At 41.2% G+C, this 27,092-nt stretch overlaps 1 protein-coding gene across 2 annotated transcripts in view; it reads right to left on the bottom strand.

Annotated features, from left to right (window-relative positions):
- LOC124045591 (deoxynucleoside triphosphate triphosphohydrolase SAMHD1-like) overlaps positions 1-26,603 on the bottom strand; it is a 47,065-nt gene extending 20,462 nt beyond the window's left edge. Inside the window, exons 1-8 of one of the 2 annotated variants that reach the window (XM_046364984.1) lie at positions 26,260-26,603; positions 25,851-25,917; positions 25,407-25,479; positions 22,291-22,451; positions 11,616-11,731; positions 11,465-11,535; positions 11,203-11,358; positions 9,859-9,959 (exon numbers count right to left, since the gene is read on the bottom strand). In XM_046364984.1, coding sequence (XP_046220940.1) covers positions 9,859-9,959; positions 11,203-11,358; positions 11,465-11,535; positions 11,616-11,731; positions 22,291-22,451; positions 25,407-25,479; positions 25,851-25,917; positions 26,260-26,437 — 923 coding nt within the window. In that variant the 5' untranslated portion in view covers positions 26,438-26,603. The remainder of the gene's footprint in view (positions 1-9,858; positions 9,960-11,202; positions 11,359-11,464; positions 11,536-11,615; positions 11,732-22,290; positions 22,452-25,406; positions 25,480-25,850; positions 25,918-26,259) is intronic. The other variant, XM_046364983.1, reaches the window with a different exon arrangement.
- Between the last annotated feature and the right edge of the window lie 489 nt (positions 26,604-27,092).

The raw sequence follows: 27,092 nt of genomic DNA, 5'->3' as shown, positions 1-27,092 counted from the left end.
ATAAAGTCCTCATCTATCCAAGGCCCCATACTAGACTACTGTTATTAGGTATTGATATATAAAGAGAAGAGGAGGTTAGGGAGTATAGGAAGAGTCTATAAACATAAAGTAATAAAGTCCTCATCTATCCAAGGCCCCATACTAGACTACTGTTATTAGGTATTGATATATAAAGAGAAGAGGACCCAAGGTTAGGGAGTATAGGAAGAGTCTATAAACATAAAGTAATAAAGTCCTCATCTATCCAAGGCCCCATACTAGACTACTGTTATTAGGTATTGATATATAAAGAGAAGAGGAGACCCAAGGTTAGGGAGTATAGGAAGAGTCTATAAACATAAAGTAATAAAGTCCTCATCTATCCAAGGCCCCATACTAGACTACTGTTATTAGGTATTGATATATAAAGAGAAGAGGAGGTTAGGGAGTATAGGAAGAGTCTATAAACATAAAGTAATAAAGTCCTCATCTATCCAAGGCCCCATACTAGACTACTGTTATTAGGTATTGATATATAAAGAGAAGAGGACCCAAGGTTAGGGAGTATAGGAAGAGTCTATAAACATAAAGTAATAAAGTCCTCATCTATCCAAGGCCCCATACTAGACTACTGTTATTAGGTATTGATATATAAAGAGAAGAGGACCCAAGGTTAGGGAGTATAGGAAGAGTCTATAAACATAAAGTAATAAAGTCCTCATCTATCCAAGGCCCCATACTAGACTACTGTTATTAGGTATTGATATATAAAGAGAAGAGGACCCAAGGTTAGGGAGTATAGGAAGAGTCTATAAACATAAAGTAATAAAGTCCTCATCTATCCAAGGCCCCATACTAGACTACTGTTATTAGGTATTGATATATAAAGAGAAGAGGACCCAAGGTTAGGGAGTATAGGAAGAGTCTATAAACATAAAGTAATAAAGTCCTCATCTATCCAAGGCCCCATACTAGACTACTGTTATTAGGTATTGATATATAAAGAGAAGAGGACCCAAGGTTAGGGAGTATAGGAAGAGTCTATAAACATAAAGTAATAAAGTCCTCATCTATCCAAGGCCCCATACTAGACTACTGTTATTAGGTATTGATATATAAAGAGAAGAGGACCCAAGGTTAGGGAGTATAGGAAGAGTCTATAAACATAAAGTAATAATCCAAGTCCTCATCTATCCATCTATCCAAGGCCTCATACTAGACTACTGTTATTAGGTATTGATATATAAAGAGAAGAGGAGGTTAGGGAGTATAGGAAGAGTCTATAAACATAAAGTAATAAAGTCCTCATCTATCCAAGGCCCCATACTAGACTACTGTTATTAGGTATTGATATATAAAGAGAAGAGGACCCAAGGTTAGGGAGTATAGGAAGAGTCTATAAACATAAAGTAATAAAGTCCTCATCTATCCAAGGCCCCATACTAGACTACTGTTATTAGGTATTGATATATAAAGAGAAGAGGAGGTTAGGGAGTATAGGAAGAGTCTATAAACATAAAGTAATAAAGTCCTCATCTATCCAAGGCCCCATACTAGACTACTGTTATTAGGTATTGATATATAAAGAGAAGAGGAGGTTAGGGAGTATAGGAAGAGTCTATAAACATAAAGTAATAAAGTCCTCATCTATCCAAGGCCCCATACTAGACTACTGTTATTAGGTATTGATATATAAAGAGAAGAGGACCCAAGGTTAGGGAGTATAGGAAGAGTCTATAAACATAAAGTAATAAAGTCCTCATCTATCCAAGGCCCCATACTAGACTACTGTTATTAGGTATTGATATATAAAGAGAAGAGGACCCAAGGTTAGGGAGTATAGGAAGAGTCTATAAACATAAAGTAATAAAGTCCTCATCTATCCAAGGCCCCATACTAGACTACTGTTATTAGGTATTGATATATAAAGAGAAGAGGACCCAAGGTTAGGGAGTATAGGAAGAGTCTATAAACATAAAGTAATAAGGTCCTCATCTATCCAAGGCCTCATACTAGACTACTGTTATTAGGTATTGATATATAAAGAGAAGAGGAGGTTAGGGAGTATAGGAAGAGTCTATAAACATAAAGTAATAAAGTCCTCATCTATCCAAGGCCCCATACTAGACTACTGTTATTAGGTATTGATATATAAAGAGAAGAGGACCTATAAACAAGGTTAGGGAGTATAGGAAGAGTCTATAAACATAAAGTAATAAAGTCCTCATCTATCCAAGGCCCCATACTAGACTACTGTTATTAGGTATTGATATATAAAGAGAAGAGGACCCAAGGTTAGGGAGTATAGGAAGAGTCTATAAACATAAAGTAATAAAGTCCTCATCTATCCAAGGCCCCATACTAGACTACTGTTATTAGGTATTGATATATAAAGAGAAGAGGACCCAAGGTTAGGGAGTATAGGAAGAGACTATAAACATAAAGTAATAAAGTCCTCATCTATCCAAGGCCCCATACTAGACTACTGTTATTAGGTATTGATATATAAAGAGAAGAGGACCCAAGGTTAGGGAGTATAGGAAGAGTCTATAAACATAAAGTAATAAAGTCCTCATCTATCCAAGGCCCCATACTAGACTACTGTTATTAGGTATTGATATATAAAGAGAAGAGGACCCAAGGTTAGGGAGTATAGGAAGAGTCTATAAACATAAAGTAATAAAGTCCTCATCTATCCAAGGCCCCATACTAGACTACTGTTATTAGGTATTGATATATAAAGAGAAGAAGAGGAGGTTAGGGAGTATAGGAAGAGTCTATAAACATAAAGTAATAAAGTCCTCATCTATCCAAGGCCCCATACTAGACTACTGTTATTAGGTATTGATATATAAAGAGAAGAGGAGGTTAGGGAGTATAGGAAGAGACTATAAACATAAAGTAATAAAGTCCTCATCTATCCAAGGCCCCATACTAGACTACTGTTATTAGGTATTGATATATAAAGAGAAGAGGAGGTTAGGGAGTATAGGAAGAGTCTATAAACATAAAGTAATAAAGTCCTCATCTATCCAAGGCCCCATACTAGACTACTGTTATTAGGTATTGATATATAAAGAGAAGAGGAGGTTAGGGAGTATAGGAAGAGTCTATAAACATAAAGTAATAAAGTCCTCATCTATCCAAGGCCCCATACTAGACTACTGTTATTAGGTATTGATATATAAAGAGAAGAGGACCCAAGGTTAGGGAGTATAGGAAGAGACTATAAACATAAAGTAATAAAGTCCTCATCTATCCAAGGCCCCACACTAGACTACTGTTATTAGGTATTGATATATAAAGAGAAGAGGACCCAAGGTTAGGGAGTATAGGAAGAGTCTATAAACATAACGTAATAAAGTCCTCATCTATCCAAGGCCCCACACTAGACTACTGTTATTAGGTATTGATATATAAAGAGAAGAGGAGGTTAGGGAGTATAGGAAGAGTCTATAAACATAAAGTAATAAAGTCCTCATCTATCCAAGGCCCCATACTAGACTACTGTTATTAGGTATTGATATATAAAAGAAGACACAAGGTAAGTGAGTATAGGAAGAGTCTATAAACATAAAGTAATAAAGTCCTCATCTATCCAAGGCCTCATACTAGACTACTGTTATTAGGTATTGATATATAAAGAGAAGAGGAGGTTAGGGAGTATAGGAAGAGTCTATAAACATAAAGTAATAAAGTCCTCATCTATCCAAGGCCCCATACTAGACTACTGTTATTAGGTATTGATATATAAAGAGAAGAGGACCCAAGGTTAGGGAGTATAGGAAGAGTCTATAAACATAAAGTAATAAAGTCCTCATCTATCCAAGGCCCCACACTAGACCGGGAAATAAGGGAGTGACAACGTGAACGAAGGAACAAACCCAACTCACGCCAAGGGCCATTACAAATATATAGAAGGGTTGGTAGGGCCGCACAGCAAGGCCCTCGTTGCACCGAAGTGACTAAAATCCTAATGAACTCTGCCTATCAAGAGGACGGGATAGAGGCTTTTACTGCAGGCGACGGGCAACAGTCAGCACCGTGACAACATAGGATGAGACATTTGTACCAATTTACTAGAGAACCAGTTTGGATTTAAGTGTAACTTTTGTATGACTGATGCCTTTAGTGAGAGGTCTAATGCTTTAATATTTAATAATGTCTGCCCTCCGAAATTCATATTCGTTATATAAATAGGCCCTTTTAAATTTTCTGGCTTGCCGTTCCAAATCAAATTGAATATTTTATGTTTGTCACGCCTTGGTCATTGTAGTTTGTGTTTTCGTTATATATTTGGTCAGGCCAGGGTGTGACAGGGGTTTATGTTATTGTATGTTCGTACTGGGGTTTGTAGTATTTGGGATCGCGGCTGATTAGGGGTGTTGTATAGGCTTGGCTGCCTGAGGCGGTTCTCAATCAGAGTCAGGTGATTTCTCGTTGTCTCTGATTGGGAACCGTATTTAGGTAGCCTGAGTTTCGCTTTGTATTTCGTGGGTGATTGTTCCTGTCTCTGTGTAGTTTAACCAGATAGGCTGTAATTAGGTTTCACGTTCCGTTTGTTGTTTTCGTATTTGTATAGTTATTTCATGTGTCACTTTCTTCATTAAAGTCATGAGTAACCACTACGCTGCATATCGGTCCGACTCTCTTTCTACAAACGAAGAACGCCGTTACAATGTTCATATAATTTAAAAAGCAGGTCACTAGGTGTAGGCAAAACCATAAGCAAATAGGTCAACTGTGATATGACTAAAGAGTTAATCAGGGTGATTTTTCCACAAATAGACAGGTATTTTCCTTTCCATGGTAGCAAGATCTTATCTATTTTTGCTAACTTTCTATAAAAATGTATTGTAGTGAGATCATTTCTTTCTTTTGGGATGTGTATACCGAGTATGTCCACATCTCCGTCAGACCATTTAATTGGTAAACTACATGGTAATGTAAAATGTGCATTTGTTAGTGATCCAATACGTAATATGGTACATTTATCATCATTTGGTTTTAATCCAGAGAGAATAGCAAAAGTATCTAGAGGGCCGTGGAGGGACTAGTTGTGGTTTTAAAAGAAAACATGAATCATCAGCGTACAATGACACCTTAGTTTTTAAGGCACGGATTTCTAATCCCTTAATATTGTTTGATCTAATCTTAACAGCTAACATTTCAATGGCAATAATAAATAGATATGCCGATAGTGGACAACCTTGTTCTACTCCTCTAGAGAGTTTAACATTTTCTGAGATGTAGCCATTATTTACTATTTTACACCTAGGGTTACTATACATGACTAACTCATTTTATAAGAGATTGCCCAAAATTGAAATATTCTAGGCATTTATATATAAACTCCAGTCGTACTTTATCAAAAGCCTTTTCAAAATCAGCTATGTGTGTCCCCGATATTTCATAGTATTCTATTGTTTCCAGTACTTGTCTTATATTATCTCCAATGTATCATTCATGTAAAAAACCTGTCTGATTAGGATGAATAATATCTGACAATATTTTTTAAATTCTATGAGCCAAGCATTTTGCGAAGACTTCTCTTACACTTCAGTGTTGTGATGCAGGTCTCCATTTTTTTAAATGGACTGGATCTTTATATATACACCACTTGGGTCCTGTTTCAGTAATAATGATATCAGACCTTCTTGTTCCGTGTCTGATAATCTACCATTTATATAGGAGTGGTTAAAACATGCTAATAATGGTCCTTTGAGGATATAAAAAAAGTTGTTTATACTTCCACTGGTATGCCATCCAGCCCTGGAGTTTTCCCATCCTTAAAGGCCCCAATTGCATCAAGCAGTTCCTCCTCTGTAATTTGGCCTTCACATGAGTCTCTGTACAGATGTTAATTTTACAATATTATTCGGAAAAAAATCCATACAATTAGTTTCAGTTAGTGGAGATGGAGGAGCCTGAAATGAAAACATATTCTTAAAGTACTTTACTTCCTCTATCGAAATATAATTTGGTGAATCATGCGTGACGCCATCATTTGTAACAAGTTTTAATAAAAACATTTTGGTAGCATTTCTATATTGAAGATTGAAAAAGAATTTGGTGCATTTTTCCCCATATTCCATCCAGTTCACTTTATTTGTATAATCTATTACACTGGATCTTTCTTGAATAAGTTCCTCCATTTCTTTTTGTTTTTCCTCTAACTTATTCTGTGCCCTCTATGGTACCGTTTTAATTGCACATTCTTAAAGGGAGTGCTCCTAATCTCAGCTTGTTACCTGTATAAAAGACACCTGTCCACAGAAGCAATCAATCAATCCAAACTCTCCACCATGGCCAAGACCAAAGAGCTCTCTAAGGATGTCAGGGACAAGATTGTAGACCTACACAAGGCTGGAATGGGCTACAAGACCATCGCCAAGCAGCTTGGTGAGAAGGTGACAACAGTTGGTGCGATTATTCGCAAATGGAAGAAACACAAAAGAACTGTCAATCTCCCTCGGCCTGGGGCTCCATGCAAGATCTCACCTCGTGGAGTTGTAATGATCATGAGAACGGTGAGGAATCAGCCCAGAACTACACGGGAGGATCTTGTCAATGATCTCAAGGCAGCTGGGACCATAGTCACCAAGAAAACTATTGGTAACACACTACGCCGTGAAGGACTGAAATCCTGCAGCGCCCGCAAGGTCCCACTGCTCAAGGCCGCACATATACATGCCCATCTGAAATTTGCCAATGAACATCTGAATGATTCTGAGGACAACTGGGTGAAAGTGTTGTGGTCAGATGAGACCAAAATGGAGCTCTTTGGCATCAACTCACATCGCCATATTTGGAGGAGGAAGGCTGCCTATGACCCCAAGAACACCACCCCCAACGTCAAACATGGAGGTGGAAACATTATGCTTTGGGGTGTTTTTCTGCTCAGGGGACAGGACAACTTCACCGCATCAAAGGGACGATGGATGGGGCCATGTACCGTAAAATTTGGGGCGGCAAGGTAGCCTAGTGGTTAGAGCATTGGACTAGTAACTGGAAGGTTGAAAGTTCAAATCCCAGAGCTGACAAGGTACAAATCTGTCGTTCTGCCCCTGAACAGGCAGTTAACCCACTGTTCCTTGGCCATCATTGAAAATAAGAATTGACTCTTAACTGACTTGCCTGGTTAAATAAAGGTAAAAAAAATGAAAAAATAAAAACTTGGGTGAGAACCTCCTTCCCTCAGCCAGGGCATTGAAAATGGGTCGTGGATGGGTATTCCAGTATGACAACACATGGCCAAGGCAACAAAGGAGTGGCTCAAGAAGAAGCACATTAAGGTCCTGGAGTGGCCTAGCCAGTCTCCAGACCTTAATCCCATAGAAAATCTGTGGAGGGAGCTGAAGGTTTGAGATGCCAAACGTCAGCCTCGAAACATTAATGACTTGGAGAAGATCTGCAGAGGAGTGGGACAAAATCCCTCCTGAGATGTGTGCAAACCTGGTGGCCAACTACAAGAAACGTCTGACCTCTGTGATTGCCAACAAGGGTTTTGCCACCAGCTAAGTAATGTTTTGCTGAGGGGTCAAATACTTATTTCTCTCATTAAAATGCAAATCAATTTATAACATTTTTGACATGCGTTATTCTGGATTTTTTTGTTGTTATTCTGTCTCTCACTGTTCAAATAAACCTGCCATTAAAATTATAGACTGATCATTTCTTTGTCAGTGGGCAAACATACAAAATCAGCAGGGGATCAAATACTTTCCCCCTCAATGTATCAATGATGTCGCTCTTGCTGCAGGTGATTCTCTGATCCACCTCTACGCAGACGACACCATTCTGTATACATCTGGCCCGTCTTTAGACACTGTTAGCAAACCTCCAAACGAGCTTCAATGCCATACAACACTCCTTCCGTGGACTCCAACTACTTTTAAATGCTAGTAAAACTGCGTGCATGCTCTTCAACCGATCGCTGCCCGCCCGCACCTTCCCGCCCGTCCAGCGTCACTACTCTGGACAGTTCGGGCTTAGAATATGTGGACAACTACAAATACCTGGGTGTCTGGTTAGACTGTAAACACTCCTCCCAGACTCACATTAAGCATCTCCAATCAAAAATTAAATCTGCTTCATATTCCGCAACAAAGCCTCCTTCACTCATGCTGCCAAACATACCCTCGTAAAACTGACTATCCTACCGATCCTCGACTTCGGCAATGTCATTTATAAAATAGCCTCCAACACTCTACTCAGCAAACTGGATGCAGTCTATAACAGTGCCATCTGTTTTATCACCAAAGCCCCATATACCACCCACCACTGAGACCTGTATACTCTCATTGGCTGGCCCTCGTTACATATCAGTCACCAAACCCACTGGCTCCAGGTCATCTATAAGTCTTTGCTAGGTAAAGCCCTGCCTATCTCAGCTCACTGGTTACCATAGCAACACCCACCCGTAGCACACGCTCCAGCAGGTATATTTCACTGGTCATCCCCAAAGCCAACACTTCCTTTGGTCGCCTTTCCTTCCAGTTCTCTGCTGCCAATGACGGGAACGAATTGCAAAAAAAATAATCGCTTAAGCCGGAGACTTCAATATCTTCTCTAACTTTAAGCATCAGCTGTCAGAGCAGCTTACCCATCACTGTACCTGTACAGAGCCAATCTGTAAATAGCACACCCAACTACCTCATCCCCATATTGTTACTTATCTTCCTGCTCTTTTACACCTCAGTATCTACTTGCACATCATCATCTGCACATCTATCACTCCAGTGTTAATGGTAAATTGTAATTATTTCACCTCTGCGGCCTATTTACCTCCCTAATCTTCTACATTTTCACACACTGTACATATAAATAATCTATTGTGTTATTGACTGTACGTTTGTTTATGTGTAACTCTGTTGTTGTTTTTGTCGCACTGCTTTGCTTCATCTTGGCCAGGTCACAGTTGAGAAGTTGTTCAACTGGCCTACCTGGTTAAATAAAGGTGAAATCAAAAAATGGAGACATTTTGAGCCTGTAATCGAACCCATAAATGCTGATGCTCCATATACACAACTAGTCTAAAGAAAGTCAGTTTTATTGCTTCTTTAATTAGCACAACAGTTTTCAGCTGTGCTAACATAATTGCAAAGGGGTTTCTAATAATCAATTAGCCTTTTCAAATTATAAACTTGTATTAGCTAATACAACATGCCATTGGAAACACAGGAGTGATGGTTGCTGATAATGGGCCTCTGTACACCGATGTAGATATTCCGTTAAATATTCGCCGTTTCCAGCTACAATAGTCATTTACAACATTAACAATGTCTACACTGTATTTCTGATCAATTTGATATTATTTTAAATGGACATTTCTTTTTGCTTTTCTTAAAAATAAAAGACATTTCTCAGTGACCCCAAACTTTTGAACGGTCGTGTACACCAGTGGTCCTATGTATGGTTAGATCTCTAATAGAGCCCCACAGTGGAGGGGTCATATTACCCATGAAACCTAATGGTCAAACAAGGAAATGGTTCCAATCATTTTTCCCCATAGGGGATTTTAGAAACACTTAAAATAAGGGCTGTGTTTCGTTCTGATAACTGTGTAAATCTCGAGGACAGGGTGACTTTTATCAATATATTTGCCTGTATTTAGAGCCGACTGTTGATAAAAGTCACCTTGTCCAAGAGCTTTACACAGTTATCAAAACACCACACCAGGGTAAGAATACAGGAAACACAGCCCGTATTTTAAGTGTTTCTAAAATCCCCTATGGGGAAAAATGATTGGAACCATTTCCCTGTTTGACCGCTAGGTTTTATGGGTATTATGACACATACTGTGGTACTCTATATAGCTTACTCCAGTAATTGATGATGGTTTCTAAGAGAGAGATCAACTCCAACTGGGGAACTCACCTGGCGAAGTAGTCCCACTTGTCCACATCGATGCCGGTCAATTTGTTGGCCACAATCTCATAGAGGAAAGACTTCTCCTCTGGACGGCCCTTATAAGGCCACTGTGGAAAGAGACTTAGAATTAGACTAATCCTCTGGACGGCCCTTATAAGGCCACTGTGGAAAGAAAACAGACTCAGAATTAGACTAATCCTCTGGACGGCCCTTATAAGGCCACTGTGGAAAGACAACAGACTCAGAATTAGACTAATCCTTTGAAATCCCAGCATGTACAGTAACTCTAAATTAGTTCAATGGATACTTAACCAGAGTTATTATTTTATTTATTTCACCTTTTTTAAACCAGGTAAGCCAGTTGAGAACAAGTTCTCATTTACAACTGCGACCTGGCCAATATAAAGCAGTGCGGCAAAAACAACAGAGTTACACATGGGATAAACAAACATACAGTCAATAACACAAAATAAAAAATCTATATACACAGTGTGTGCAAATGTAGTAAGATTAGGGAGGTAAGGCAAAAAAATAGGCCATAGTGGTGAAATAATTACAATTTAGCATTAACACTGGAGTGATAGATGTGCAGATGATGAGGGGCAAGTAGAGATACTGGGGTGCAAAAATATATAACAATATGGGGACGAGGTAGTTGGTTGGGCTATTTACAGATGGTCTGTGTACAGGTGCAATGATCGGTTGGTCAATGATCAGCTGCTCTGACAGCTGATGCTTAAAGTTAGAGCGGGAGATAAGTCTCTTTTTGCAATTCGTTCCAGTCATTGGCAGCAGAGAACTGGAAGGAAAGGCGGCCAAAGGAGGAATTGGCTTTGGGGACCAGTGAAATATACCTGCTGGAGCGCATGCTCTGGGTGGGTGTTGATTGAGGCTGATTGACTAGCTAGTCGACTGACTAGCTAGCTAGCTGACCCCCTGTCTGAGAGGGACAGTGTTCCTGACTCACCCCCTGTCTGAGAGGGACAGTGTTCCTGACTCACCCCCTGTCTGAGAGGGACAGTGTTCCTGACTCACCCCCTGTCTGAGAGGGACAGTGTTCCTGACTCACCCCCTGTCTGAGAGGGACAGTGTTCCTGACTCACCCCCTGTCTGAGAGGGACAGTGTTCCTGACTCACCCCCTGTCTGAGAGGGACAGTGTTCCTGACTCACCCCCTGTCTGAGAGGGTGTTCCTGACAGTGTTTCCTGACTCACCCCCTGTCTGAGAGGGACAGTGTTCCTGACTCACCCCCTGTCTGAGAGGGACAGTGTTCCTGACTCACCCCCTGTGTGAGAAGGACAGTGTTCTTGACTCACCCCCTGTCTGAGAGGGACAGTGTTCCTGACTCACCCCCTGTGTGAGAAGGACAGTGTTCTGTGGTCCAGCAATCTGTTCCTTGATGAAGTCCAGGTCATCAGGTAGGACCAGGCCATGATCCATCATCACTGGCTCCAAGGCATTTACAGACACCAGATGGTCAAACATCGCAATGGACGCCTTCTCATGCTGTAACACACACACATACATGTGACATGGACATTCTCGCGACCACACAGGAAGATGAGGAGAGAAGACTATGACAAGAAAGAGGTTATTCAGACTATAGTCTTACCTTCCACTTGGACGTTGGACTCATTTTGGGGATGAACATGCTATCAAACATATGGGAGAAAGGACCATGACCTGGAAAGAGATCACATTCAACAGAATAAGATTGGAAAAGAGGGAGGGAGGGAAGGAGGGAGAGAGTGAGTGAGACTCACCCAGGTCGTGACAGAGCCCAGCAATCTGGACACACAGGATGTCTCTACTGGAGATGAGGAGCTCTGGTTGTCTCTCACTCAACTCCTGGACCAGCTGACCTGCTAGGTAGCCCACCCTGAAAACACAACCACAACACAACCAATTAATAACCATTGTACAACCGATTAAACCTGCCAGGCAACCACAGGGGTGGGAGCTTAGGGAAGGGGCTCGGGTCTGAAAAGCAACTAGGCCAGTTTCTGTTGTGCCTTTTAAATGCAGGATAGGGCCTCAAACCACATAGGCTTAATCCCAATTCTCCAGGCTGAATCCCAATTCTCCATGCTTTTCCAGAAGTGTGCACTTGCACACTTCCTATTATGGATTTAAAAGCATATGATTTATGTAAGCATAGGCTATACACTTTGGGAGAAGGGTGGAACCTAAGCTTCCCTCAAACAAAATGGACTAGATAAGTACTCTAGTGGCGGTCGGTGCCGTTTAAAATGAGGGAGGACACAGTTTTTAATGGGCATTACCTTATTTCTATTACAGCATATTGGATGACTATCATTCATATTCCATTCACTCAGCTCAATGTCACATCGATAAGTTTAGGCTACTACATGATACTCAACTTTTCCCTATACTGTTAGGGATTTCTGCCCTGTTCATACAAGAGACCACAGGAAACTTATTTGATCAGAGGTTAGTTTGTTTAATAAGGACTGCAACCCAGAGCATACATACACTTACAGTAATTTGCAAGTAACACAATCAGTTCAAAATATGGTGTTTTCCCTTTTTATCCCTTACTGAGGTTCACCCCGCCCAGGGTGATGTCCCTTAACTCTATTCCCTTATAAGCTCATAATTAACAGTTGCTAACACAAAGATGTTTCTGCTAGGCGGAGCTCATTTTATGGCCTATGAATTAAAGTTTATTGTAGATGTACAGGTCAAGAAAAACATCTGTCTGTCGCTCAAACATTTGAGCGACAGACAGCGGCACAATCAATACCGCCTTGCCTCCATCAGTGTGTTAAATCAGAGGGCCTGTTGTCACCTCTCGCAGTCTCTATGGGGGTACCACAGGGTTCAATTCTCGGGCAGACTCTTTTATATATATATATAAAATCAATGATGTCGCTCTTGCTGCTGGCGATTCCCTGATCCACCTCTATGCAGATGACACCATTCAGTATCCTTCTGGCCCTTCTTTGGACACTTAACTAACCTACAAACAAGCTTCAATGCCATACAACTCTCCTTCCGTGGCCTCCAACTGCTCTTAAACGCTAGTAAAAACTAAATGCATGCTTTTCAACCGTTCGCTGCCCGCCCGCACCTGCCCGCCCGACTAGCATCACAACCCTGGACGGTTCTTACCTAGAATATGTGGTCAACTACAAATACCTAGGTGTCTGGCTAGACTGTAAACTCTCCTTCCAGACTCATATTAAACATATACAATCCAAAATCAAATCTAGAATTGGCTTTCTATTTTCGCAACAAAGCCTCCTTCACTCACGCCTCCAAACTTACCCTAGTAAAACTGACTATCCTACAGATCCACGACTTCGGCGATGTCATCTACAAAATAGCTTCCAATACTCTACTCAGCAAACTGGATGCAGTCGATCACAGTGCCATCCATTTTGTCACCAAAGCCCCATATAGCACCCACCACTGCGACCTGTATGCTCTAGTCGCCAGACCCACTGGCTCCAGGTCATCTAGAAGTCTATGCTAGGTAAAGCTCCGCCTTATCTCAGCTCACTGGACACGATAACACCCACCCCATCACACGCGCTCCAGCTGGTATATCTCACTGGTCCTCCCCAAAGTCAACACCACCTTTGGCCACCTTTCCTTCCAGTTCTCTGCTGCCAGTGACTGGAACGAATTGCAAAAATCACTGGAGACTTATATTTCCCTCACTAACTTTAAGCATCAGCTTTCTGAGCAGCTAACCGATCCCTGCAGCTGTACATTGGACCAATTCAGATGGACTCTCACACAGACAGCATCGTGAAGAAGGCGCAGCAGCGCCTCTTCAACCTCAGGAGGCTGAAGAAATCCGGCTTGTCACCAAAAGCACTCACAAACTTCTACAGATGCACAATCGAGAGCATCCTGGCGGGCTGTATCACCGCCTGGTACGGCAACTGCTCCGCCCTCAACCGTAAGGCTCTCCAGAGGGTAGTGAGGTCTGCACAACGCATCACCGGGGGCAAACTACCTGCCCTCCAGGACACCTACACCACCCGATGTTACAGGAAGGCCATAAAGATCATCAAGGACATCAACCACCCGAGCCACTGCCTGTTCACCCTGCTATCATCCAGAAGGCGAGGTCAGTACAGGTGCATCAAAGCTGGGACCGATAGACTGAAAAACAGCTTCCATCTCAAGGCCATCAGACTGTTAAACAGCCACCACTAACATTGAGTGGCTGCTGCCAACACACTGACACTGACTCAACTCCAGCCACTTTAATAATGGGAATTGATGGGAAATGATGTAACTATATCACTAGCCACTTTAAACAATGCTACCTTATATAATGTTACTTACCCTACATTATTCATCTCATATGCATACGTATATACTGTACTCTATATCATCGACTGCATCCTTATGTAATACATGTATCACTAGCCACTTTAACTATGCCACTTTGTTTACATGCTCATCTCATATGTATATACTGTACTCGATACCATCTACTGTATCTTGCCTATGCTGCTCTGTACCATCACTCATTCATATATCCTTATGTACATATTCTTTATCCCCTTACACGGTGTATAAGACAGTAGTTTTGGAATTGTTAGTTAGATTACTTGTTGGTTATTACTGCATTGTCGGAACTAGAAGCACAAGCATTTCGCTACACTCGCATTAACATCTGCTAACCATGTGTATGTGACAAATAACATTTGATTTGATCTATAAATAACCCGCCCTTTCTGCCTACCTCATCCCCATACTGTTTTTATTTACTTTCTGCTCTTTTGCACACCAGTATCTTTACTTGCACATCATCATCTGCTCATTTATCACTCCAGTGTTAATCTGCTAAATTGTAATTACTTCGCTACCGTAGCCTATTTATTGCCTACCTACCTCACACCATTTGCACACACTGTATATAATAGACTTCTTTATATTGTGTTATTGAATGTACGCTTGTTTAGTCCATGTGTAACGCTGTTGTTTGTGTCACACTGCTTTGCTTTATCTTGGCCAGGTCGCAGTTGTAAATGAGAACTTGTTCTCAACTAGCTTACCTGGTTAAATAAAGGTGAAATAAATCAAATCTAGCTGATATAGGGTGTAATCATTAGTCCAACAGTTGCAAACGAGAGTTTCAAATTAGACAAATTCAAGTATGTTTATCCCTGTTTTGTTCAGTTTGCTTCCATTTAAGAAACATTTTAACAGAATCGGGCAGAATGAATACACTCCCGATGACACGCAAACACAGTTCACTTTTATAGTAGCCACATAAAGAAACAGCATGATTTGCTAGTTTTATAATTTCTTCTCGCATCTACACACTCGTCCTCACACCTTTTCTTTTCACTTGTGGACAACAGTGCACAACACATCAGCTGTCTGTAACCAACTTTCCAAGCCAAACCTTCATATCATAACTGCTACACAAGGCCTACATTGTTGTCGCCATATTAGCTAATGTCAGTCAGCATCACTACAAGAACAAATGCGTTAGTAAACCTGCTACAATAATGCAGTACAGTGTAGTCAGCAAGTAGTTCAGCAGTTACACCGGCTGTCCCCAGTGGCAATAAATTAATAAAACCAAAAGCTTACCTTGACTTGGAAGAGTTCCAGTGTTGGATAGTCATACCCAGCTAGCTAACACAGCATCCCTCTGTTTGAGCCAGGTGTTTGAGTAACTAAACAAGCTAGATGCCTTCGCTAGCTAAGTAAGTGGAAAAAGTTACAACAGAATATAACTAGCTCTCTCACACACACACTTCTCTATCATTTTTTTTAAGAAAAATATATTAGTTCTCTGATCCTTTGATGGGGTGGACAACATGTCAGTTCATGTGACAAGAGCTCTGATATGTTGGAGGAGAGGTTGGAGGAGATCTTCAAGGAAGTTGTCATAATTACTGTGTAAGTCTATGGAAGCGGGTCAGAACCACAAGCTTTCTAGGTTTTGTATTGAAGTCAATGTACCCAGAGGACGGAAACTAGCAGTCCTCCGGCTACACCATGGTGCTACCCTACAGAGTGCTGTTGAGGATACTATAGACTTTCATAGCAAAACAGTATGTTTGAAACAATTTTATTCAGTGACGTGAATATATTTAGACGGATAATGTTTCACTATTTACATTTTTCTGAAATTCAATGAGGAGGATGGTCCCCTTCCTCCTCTGAAGTACCCGTACATAATAAAATAAAATAATTCATAATACTACACTACATGATTTTGGCCACAGGAGATCATTCGCATCTTTCAAAAATGAGCTGTGGATTGTTTTAGGAGCGCAATTTGGGCAATGCACTTGGCAAATAGCCTACGAAGGCCTTCCAAGATTATTTGCAAATGCAATAGTAGGAAAAACAACGTTTAAAAAGCAAATGGCTATTGCTTTAAATGTATGTCTTTTAGTTACAAAAATTCTCAACTTAAATGAGCAAACAGTAGCCTGTCTTATTTGCACCAGCGGAGAGCAACGGCCATAGCCCCGGTGAGTGCACTCTTTATCGTTGGAAGGGAACCACTGCTTATTTGCACCAGTGGAGAGCAACGGCCATAGCCCCGGTGAGTGCACTCTTTATCGTTGGAAGGGAACCACTGGAACATCTGGGTGGACAATACTTTCCTCCAGGCCAGATTTATGTCATATAATACAATTTGTGCCTCCCCTTTTCCTAGGCTGGGTAATCAATGGCGACAGGGTGCACCGGAGGTTGATTTCGAGTCTCATAGCAAAGGATCTGAATACAAATGTAGATAAGGTATTTCTGTTTCGTTATTTTAAAGAAATTGCACAAATGTCCAGAACCTGTTTTTGCTTTGTCATTATAGTGCATTGTGTGTAGATTGATGAGGGCTAAAAACCGATTTCATCAATTTTAGTATAAGGCTGTAACGTAACAAAAGGAGTCTGAATACTTTCAGAATGTAGTCGCCTTCAAGAAGAGGTCGTTTTTAATGGTCTGTTTGTCAGTGTCAGCAGAGTAGGCTACTAATTTGTCATATGAAAAAAAATATGTTGCCTGTGTCTCCAGTCATATATTGTAGTAGAATTGCATGAAATGTGTTAATAAAAAGACCACATTTTTTCCATGCTAAGAAAGGAGAAGAAACGTCTCTGATTTACCGCCCCAACAGATCCACAGATTATGCCAGCTCTATTGCACTCCACACTGCCCTTTCCCACCTGGACAAAAGGAACACCTGTGAGAATGTTATTAATTGACTACAGCTCAGCGTTCAACACCATAGTGCCCTCAAAGCTCATCAATAAGCTAAGGACCCTGGGACTAAAACACCTCCCTCTGGATCCTGGACTTCCTGGCGGGTCGCCCCAGGTGATAAGGGTAGGTAACAACACATCTGACAAGCTGATCCTCAACACAGGGGCCCCCTCAGGGGTGCGTGCTCAGTCCCCTCCTGTACCCCCTGTTCACTCATGACTGCATGGCCAGGCACGACATCATCATTAAGTTTGCCGATGACACAACAGTGGTAGGCCTGATCACCAACAACAACGAGAAAGCCTATAGGGAGAAGGTCAGAGACCTGGCCGTATGGTGGCAGGACAACAACAGCTCCCTCAATGTGATCAAGACAAAGGAGACGATTGTGGACGCTTTCAACCTGCTCCACTGCAGCCCCGTCTATGAGAATGGGGGTGTGCTCGAGCCTCTTTTTCCTGTTGTCAAGTTCCTTGGTGTCCACATCACCAACATGATCCAAACACAGAAAGACAGTTGTGAAGAGGGCACGAAAAAATATTTTCCCCCTCAAGAGACTAAAAAGATTTGGCATGGGTCCTCAGATCCTCAAAAGGTTCTACAGCTGCACCATCAAGAGCATCACTGCCTGGTATGGCAACTGCTTGGCCTCCGACCGCAAGGCACTACAGAGGGTAGTGCGAACAGCCCAGTACATCACTGGGGCCAAGCTTCCTGCCATCCAGGACCTCTATACCAGGCGGTGTCAAAGGAAGGCCGTAAACATTTTCAAAGACTCCACTCCAGCCACCCTAGTCATAGACTGTTCTCTCTGCTACCGCACGGCAAGCGGTACCGGAGCGCCAAGTCTAGGTCCAAGACGCTTCTAAACAGCTTCTACCCCCAAACCATAAGACTACTGAACATCTAATCAAATGGCTACCCAGACTATTTGCATTGCCCCCTCCCCACTGCTACTCTGTTGTGATCATCTATGCAGTCACTTTAATAACTAAACCTATATTTTCATAATACCTCAACTAACCGGTGCCCCCGCACATTAACTCTGTAGCAGTACCCCAATGTATAGTCTCGCTATGATTATTTTACTGCTGCTCTTTAATTACTTAATTAATTTTAACAGCATTGTTATTTAGGGGCTCGTAAGTAAACATTTCACTGTAAGGTCTACACCCGTTGTATTCGGCGCATGTGACCAATAACATACTATTTGATTTTGATTTTCACTACATGCTCGTGCAAGCATTGTTCAGAACTGTCCGTTTTGCTAACAGTGATTGAATTACATTAATAGACTAACTTATGACTAAAATCTACTCAACACATTAGGAATAGAAGACTGTTTTACATTAGTCTGATAGATGCATGCATGCAATCGTTCACTATTAGAAAAAAATAGCTTCCTCAAACTCACCCTGCCTATGCATACACCCATACCCTACGGCAGGGTTTTCAAACGTATTGTGATAACAAATTCATTAAGGGCCGCCTTATAATCAGAACGCAAAATTGATGGGCTTCCCCGGCAAACGCTGGGCCAATTGTGTGCCGCCCTATGGGACTCCAAATCATGGCCGGATGTGATGCAGCCTGGATTCGAACCAGGTACTGCAGTGACGTCTCCTGCACTGAGATGCAGTGTCTTAGACCACCGTGCCACTGGGTAGCCATTCAAGGAGTACTACTATAACTTCTGCAGTTTACGCTACATTTCTGCAAAACTATACATTTTGTCATGGGGCAGAGAGAAAACGTTGCAGGTTTAAAGATTAAATTACAGTGCATTTATGTACGTAAATTGGGGGGGGGGTACAATAAGGATTTAGTTGAAAAGTATTGTGGATACCAATATCCCTGATGTTTCCCAGGGTTAATAAGAACATACATTGTAGATGAATAACATTACACGGATGCATTGGCCAAAATGTGTTTCATCTGTTGTTAGTAATATTGCCTTTTTATTTATTTTTTAAATAAAAAATGTGCCTTCAGAAAGTATTCACACCCCTCGACTTTTTTCCCAATTGTTTTGTGTCAAAGACTATTTACAAAGTGGGGGGAATCAAAATTAACCTCACTGGCCTACACACAATACCCCATAATATCAAAGTGGAATCATGTTTTTACATTTTTACAAATTCATTAAAAATGAAAAGCTAAAATGTATTGAGTCAATAAGTATTCAACCACTTCGGTATGGCAAGCCTAAATACGTTCAAGAGTAAAAACGTGCTTAACAAGTCACATGGACTCACTGTGTGCAGTAATAGTGTTCAACATGTTGTTTGAATGACTACCTCATCTCTGTACCCCCACACATACAATTATCTACAGTGCATTTGGAAAATATGCCAGTGTCTTTTACCACATTTTATGACGTTACAGCTTTATTCTAAAATGGATTAAAACGCCCCCCCCATTCACTAATCTACACACAATACTTCATAATGACAAAGCAAATAGGTTTAGAAATGTTAACTATTTTTATAAATACACCTCAAATATCACATTGACAAATATTCAGACCCTTTACTCAGTACTTAGTTGAAGCCCTGTCGGCAGCGATTACAGCCTTAAGTCTTCTTGGGAATGACGCTACAAGCTTAGCACACCTGTATTTGGAGAGTTTCTTCCAATTTCCCCTGCAAATCCTCTCAAGCTCTGTCAGTTTGGAGGAGAAGGGTTGCTGCACAGCTATTTTCAGGTCTCTCCAGAGATGCTCGATTGAGTTCAAGTCCGGGCTCTGGCTGGACTACTCATGGACATTGAGACTCCTCCCAAAGCCAATCCTGCATCGTCTTGGCTGTGTGCGTTGGGTCGTTGTCCTGTTGGAAGGTGAACCTTCACCCCAATCTGAGGTCCTGAGCGCTCTGGAGCAGGTTTTCATCAAGGATCTCTCTGTACTTTGCTCTGTTCATCTTTCCCTCGATCGGGACTAGTCTCCCAGTCGCTGCTGCTGAAAATATCCCCACAGCATGATGCTGCCACCACCATGCTTCACCGTAGGGGTGGTGCCAGGTTTTCCCCAGATGTGAAGCTTGGCATTCAGGCCAAAGAGTTCAATATTAGTTTCATCAGACCAGAGAATCTTGTTTCTCATGATCTGAGAGTCCTTTAGGTGCTATTTTGGCAAACTCCATGCAGGCTGTCATGCGCCTTTTACTGACGTGTGCCTGGCGTGTGGCCACTACCATTAAGACCTGATTGGTGGAGTACTGCAGAGATGGTTGTCCTTCTGGAAGGTTCTCCCATCTCCACAGAGGAACTCCAGAGCTCTGAAAGAGTGACCACTTGGTCACTTCCCTGACCAACGCCATTCTTCCCCAATTACTCAGTTTTGACAGCTCTAGGAAGAGTATTTGTGGTTCCAAAAAGCTTCAATTAAAAAAAAAAATGGAGACCACCATGTTCTTGGGGACCTTCAATGCTGTAGACATGTTTTGGTACCCTTCCCCAGATCTGTGTCGACACAGTCCTGTCTCTGCGCTCTATGGACAATTCCTTCGACCTCATGGCTTGGTTTGTTAGACCTTATATAGACAGGTATCTGCCTATCCAAATCATGTCCAAATCAATTGAATTTACCACAGGTGGACTCAAATCAAGTTGCAGAAACATCTCAAGGATGATCAATGGAAACAGGATGCACCTAAGCTCACTTTCTAGTCTCATAGCAAAGGGTCTGAATCCTTAAGTAAATAAGGCATGTTTAAGAAATTTGCAAAATATTCTAAAAACCTGTTTTCGCTTTGTCATTATGGGGTTTGGTGTGTAGATTGAAAAATAACTATCCATTTTAGAATTAGGCTTTAATGTAACAAAATTAGGAAAAAGTCAAGGGGTCTGAATACTTTCTGAACGCATGTATAAAGGTCCCTCAGTCGAGCAGTGAATTTCAAAACATATTCAACCACAAAGACCAGGAAGGTTTTCCAATGCCTCGCCAAGGGCACCTACTTGTAGATGAGTAAAACAGTCACTACAAAGACACAGGCGTCCTTCCTAACTCAGTTGCCGGCGAGGAAGGAAAGCGCTGAGGGAATTCACCATGAAGTCAATGGTGACTAACAGTTAGAGTTTAATGGCCGTGATAGGAGAAAACGTAGGATGGATCAACATTGTATTTACTCCACAATACTAACTTAATTGGTGGAGTGAAAAGAAGGAAGCCTGAATAAAAATATTACAAAGCATCCTGCTTGCAGTAAGGCACTAAAATAAAACAGCCAAAAATGTGGCAAAGAAATTTTCCCTATGCCCTGAATACAAACCATTATGTTTGGGACGAATCCAACAGTACAACTCTTAATATTTTCAAGCATGGTGGTGGCTGCATCATGTTCTGGATATTTTTTCATAGCAAGGACTAATGATACAAATAGCTATATTCAGTGTAAAACACAGGCAAAATTCTAGAGGAAAACTTGGTTCAGTCTGCTTTCTACAGACACAAATTGACCTTTCAGCAGGACAATAACCTAAAACACAAGGCCAAATATACCGTACACTGGAGTTTTTTTTTACCAAGACAACATTGAATGTCCCCGAGTGGTCTAGTTACAGTTCTGACTTTAAAAATACATTTTAAAAAAAAAATAGGCATGAAATTTTAATAGCAAGACTTGAAAATGGCTGTCTAGCAATGATCAACAACCAACTTGACAGAGCCCAAAGAATAAAAATAAACCACCAACATGCTTCATTGACAAAAAAAATGACAATTAATCCATTTTAATCCCACTTTGTAAACAACAAAATGTGGAAAATGTGAAGGGGAGTGAATACTTTCTGAAGGCACTGTATATTCAGAAATCTGGCCGCAGACCACACTTTGACAACTCGACCCTATGGAGTGCAAAACGCACACTATGGCAGGGGTGGGCAACATACAGCCCGCGGACCGGGTCACATTCAGCCTGCCCAGGGGAGGTTTGAGTTAAAAATATGTTTTATTTTTGCTTATGGTTATTAATTTGGGGTAAAACATACATACATATACATATACATACATATATACATATACATACATATATATACATACACATACATATACATACATATACATACATATACATACATATACACATACATATATATACATACATATACATATATTTGTTTAAACCCAGGCCACTCTTGAACATTAAAAATCTATGCGGCCCAATGTGGCCCTCAAGACGAAATTATTACCCACCCCTGCACTATGGAGTACTCAAGCACACACAATCATACCCTATGGAGTGTTCGAAGCGGTTGTGGGAGGCCCCAGGGAAGACGAAATATGCTCCTCCCAGCTGCTTAATGTGGCGGAGCCTCTGGAACTGAGGGGTGTCCATGATACGGACCAGCAGAGGATGCATCTCTACATGGCCATGGATGGGGTCATTAAACACCTACAGGAGACAATAATACACGTTATTGCTGATACTCTTACGGACTCTACTAATAGTCTTCCTCGTTCTCTCTCAGGAATAGATGGCGGTACATATTGTCATGACTGTCTTGATCAGGTCAGGTTACAGGAGACCACAACCCTATAGATCTCTCAACCACAACAGAGGGAGCTGTGGGTCTGAAGACGTGGCCACAGACACATTCCTTTGTCCTGTCACTATGGAGAACCAGCCTCAGAACATTAAACATGAAATAAAAGGGACTTTGGAACAATGGTTTCTGTCAGCCACCATGGTAGTCATGACGATGGAATATGAAAATGTATGTCATTTTTGTTTTGTTATTAAAGGTTAATAGATGACGTTATTACGAAAACATTGTAATGTGAAGGGTTTCCTAACATATGTTTGATGTTTACACATTGTACGTTGTATGGAAAATATCCAAATCAAAGAGAATGTTTTGGGGAAGATGAAATGTTAAGTTAGTGGTCTAAAATGGCCTTTTCTGACCCAAGGGTATAAAACCTGTGTGTATAGAATTTACGACAAGACTACATGACCCCAGTTGCAGCAGGGTCTGAAAAGTCAAACAACCCAGAACGCAATGCAAGTTTGAGGACAAAGAAATCATTTTCTACCCAAGCTACGGATGAGTAGCTGTGCCTAAGCGGGTGAATTCAAGTCGAACCACCTAGCCTCCATCTCTCATCGAATCGTGGTATCTAAAGGGTTTCATTCCTATGCTGTGAGCTCTGAGCTACAGAGCTGTCTGGCCTCAGAAGACCTCTTCCAGAGAAAGGGTTGAGGGAACAGACTCCTAGGCCAAAAAGGACACTGATACAGGGAGGACAAGCAGGGAGGTGCGCAGGAGAAGTGTGTCCTCGAACAGCTGAAGGCCTACCCAGAGAATCGCCGGAGATCATGCCCACGTAATTACATCATTATATTCTGACCCATAAGAGCAGCAGTTTGGGGCAAGGCTAGGGTTAGAATAGCATAGCTGACAAATTCACCCAAATGTATATTTCTCGTGTACTCCTTTTTCTCTCTTGAAATTCCCATTGTGGGTAACGCGCCATAGTGTGTTGGCCCGTTATACTAAGTTCTAATCAATAGCCTATAATGTGTATCTCTTATCATCCTTTTAGCTTTTTAGTAAATAAATATTCAATTAAGATTGGTGTGGTACGATTTCATTAGTGGGACCCGGGTCCGTCCAGATGCAAGGGTTATACGACGTTCAGATTATGAGACTGATAGAGGAAACTAGTTAATTAGCGGCTGTTGTAAAATCGATATTCTGATATTCTTTGAGTTAATTTGGGAAATAGAAACTCAACAAAAACTAGTTTTCCCATGGTGCCCCAGGTTAATGAGTTAATAATTGCTTGATTCAGTTAATCACATAATTAAAAACTTGTAATCATTCGATGAGCATCACATTTACCAATGCAACGTCACAACAATATCTTGAAAGCCTGACAATACAGGAAATGCTGATGCCTTTTATATAAGGGCAGCAGTAACCTAGTGGTTAGGGCCAGTAACAAAAAGGTTGCTGGATCAAATCCCTGAGCTGACAAGCCAAAATTCTGTTGTTCTGCCCCTGAACAAGGCAGTTAACCCACTGTTCCTAGGCCATTATTGAAAATAAGAATGTGTTCTTAACTTCTTTGGGGTAGGGGGCAGTATTGGGTAACTTGGATAAAAAACTTGCCCAAATTAAGCTGCCTGCTACTCAGCCTTAAAAGCTAGAATATGCATATAATTAGTACATTTGGATAGAAAACACTGAAGTTTCTAAAACTGTTTGAATGATGTCTGAGTATAACAGAACTCACATGGCAGGCAAAAACCTGAGAAAAAAAAATCCAACCAGGAAGTGGGATATCTGAGGTTTGTAGTTTTTCAACTCAGCCCCCATTGAAGATACAGTGGGATATTAGTTATGTTTCACTTCCCAAGGCTTCCACTAGATGTCAACAGTATTTAGAACCTAGTTTGAAGATTCTACTCTAAAGGAGGGGCTCATAAGAGCTCTTTGAGTGAGTGGTCTGGCAAACTGCCACAGCCTCGGTCTAGCACGCTCCTGTGAAAGGTAGCTACTTTCCACTTCATTTGTACAGACAAAGGAATTGTCCGGTTGGAACATTAATTAAGTGTTATTTTAAAAACATCCTAAAGATTGATTCCATACTTAGTTTGGCATGTTTCTACCGGCTGCAACAGAACTTTTCTTCTGACGTTCGGCGCGACCTAAAGGCGCTTTGGAATTTGTTTACCAAACACCCTAACAAAATAAATATTTGGACATAACTGATGGACATTATCAGACAAATCAAACATTTACAGTGGAACTGGGATTCCTGGGAGTACATTCTGATGAAGATAATCAAAGGTAAGTGAATATTTAAAATAAATATATAAGTGGCTGGTTCCACCCCTCCCAGGCAGATCAGTGCATGATGAGCTATGTGTATCGGGTCATAGCGCACGAACAAGTTATAACGTACTCTCTGTTCAAGCCAGCCTCTGTTCACCTCATATCTCCACACAGCTGTGCCCTTGAAAGATATGAGAAGAACAGGGTGGACTGAGAAACTGTGGTCACTCTCAGAGGGTATTTGTCTTATGCTGTGTGACCAAGTTGAACAGAAGCCCAGAAGGTTGGAAACAATAACAGATCGTCGCACCATGTCCTTGACGATATTCCCAGACCAGCTGCAGGAAGAAAGGATGGTTCCCCTCCCTCTCTTCTCAAGCATAGTATTGTAAGTTCTGAAAATATCTTGACCAATGTTAAGCATAATTGTTAACTATTAATATTAAACAAAGCAGGTAAATACATCATTTATCACACATACGTCTCCCTCATTTTTTTCGAATGAAAGACTCATTCACTCTCTAGCCTTTGAAAAGGATAACAAGGGTTAGTTGTGCTGTCTGTGTTACCTTGGTGGTCTCTGCTGCCATCTGCCACAGCTTGCTCAGACTGTGCAGGATCTGCAACCGGGTGCCTAGAGGCCTGAGGAGAAGGAAGAGAAAGAGAAAGAGAAAGAGAAAGAGAGAGAAAGAGAAAGAGAGAGAAAGAGAAAGAGAAAGAGAAAGAGAAAGAGAAAGAGAGAGAGAGAGAGAGAGAGAGAGAGAGAGAGAGAGAAAGAGAGAGAAAGAGAGAGAGAGAGAGAGAGAGAGAGAAAGAGAGAGAAAGAGAGAGAGAGAGAGAGAGAGAGTGTGTTCAATTTCATAATCATAAAAGCACCAACACAACCCAAAGCATTGACTGAAAAACATGTCACAAATAAACCAAGGTTTAGAGGGTCCTGTGCACATTTGATTTTCATGCCACTGAAGATTTGCATACCACCACCACACCAAACATAATACCACCACACGTACACTATTCCCATTTTATCCAGAAGTGTCTCTGTGAGGTATCGTAATCCCACTCCTGTCATCTCTTGCTCTGTGTGGGGGAAGAACAAAAACACAAATAACAGGTCATATTTCCTGTGTGTCAGTCATTAACGATGTGTAAATATGCACAATGAGAATAAAATGTCACAGGTCAATTCCATGACATAAAACCAGAACCGTGTGTGCGTAGTTAAAGTGATAACTTGCTAGTCGAGCTAAGGTACTGTAGTTCAACGGACAATGTAGTCCTTCTGGCTGCGCTTGACACCCTCACGGATCACAAGGTAGTTAGTTTCAAGCTTTCAAGCCACGTTGGCTTGTTCAATCAAATATGTGTAGTTAGCTAGCGAAGATATGCAAAAACACTGATACATTTTTTTTTAAATCGAACCTCTGAATTTATTCCCCCATTTCCCATGACCTTCTTGACACAGGTATCTACAAACGTCCTCGACACCCCACTGCCCGAAATCCTGCAACGCCGCCTCAGAATCCCGCTTCTCCGGTGGTTTGAACTGATCACTACTAGTATTCGGAAAATCTTCTCTGGGACGCTTTCGAAAATCCATAATGATCGGTGATTGAACGGTGCCAGTAACACAGTAGAGCCGGTACTGGGGACTTCCTTCCGCGGTAACTATTTTTAAACTATGGTGCGTTCAACTAAATTGTCGACTAAATGGGTTCTCTTTCCGAAACTAGTTCCCTTTTTTACTGGGCTGACAGACCAGAAGGAGGGAGGAGCGATCAAATATCGTATAAAGAGACGAAGATGCAAAGTAATTTGACAGTCCCATGATACTACTGTATGCATGCCATGCGGACATAGAAAACAACATTGTCTTCTTCGCAAATAGCCATTGGAAAGGAGAGCTGACTTTGACAAAGTATGTAACATTTACTATGTGAAAATATAAACTGTGTACAATAAAAACATATTTCATGTCATTGCGTTGATAAAATCCGGAAGTGATTCACAGAGATAATCTCTATATTAAAAAAAATCTGTGTGTACAGGACGTCATTGGTCAAAAATAATCTGGGCGGATGTCTTCGTGCACGACTGCCTGTCCCTGAAAACACCCGGCCAAATGTGGACTGTAACAAGATGCCTGGACTGGAGGAAAGTTGTTGTAGTTCGTTAAAAAAAGACTAAAATGATATTACACAACATTCTCCTATATTCTGTGCCCCAGCTCAGCTGTCTTTTAGAGTTGTAATGAG

Source organism: Oncorhynchus gorbuscha, linkage group LG10 (assembly GCF_021184085.1).
Source record: "Oncorhynchus gorbuscha isolate QuinsamMale2020 ecotype Even-year linkage group LG10, OgorEven_v1.0, whole genome shotgun sequence".
Lineage (NCBI taxonomy): Eukaryota > Metazoa > Chordata > Actinopteri > Salmoniformes > Salmonidae > Oncorhynchus > Oncorhynchus gorbuscha.
Note: the sequence above shows the minus strand (reverse complement) of the source record. Positions and strands in the feature narration are given on the sequence as shown.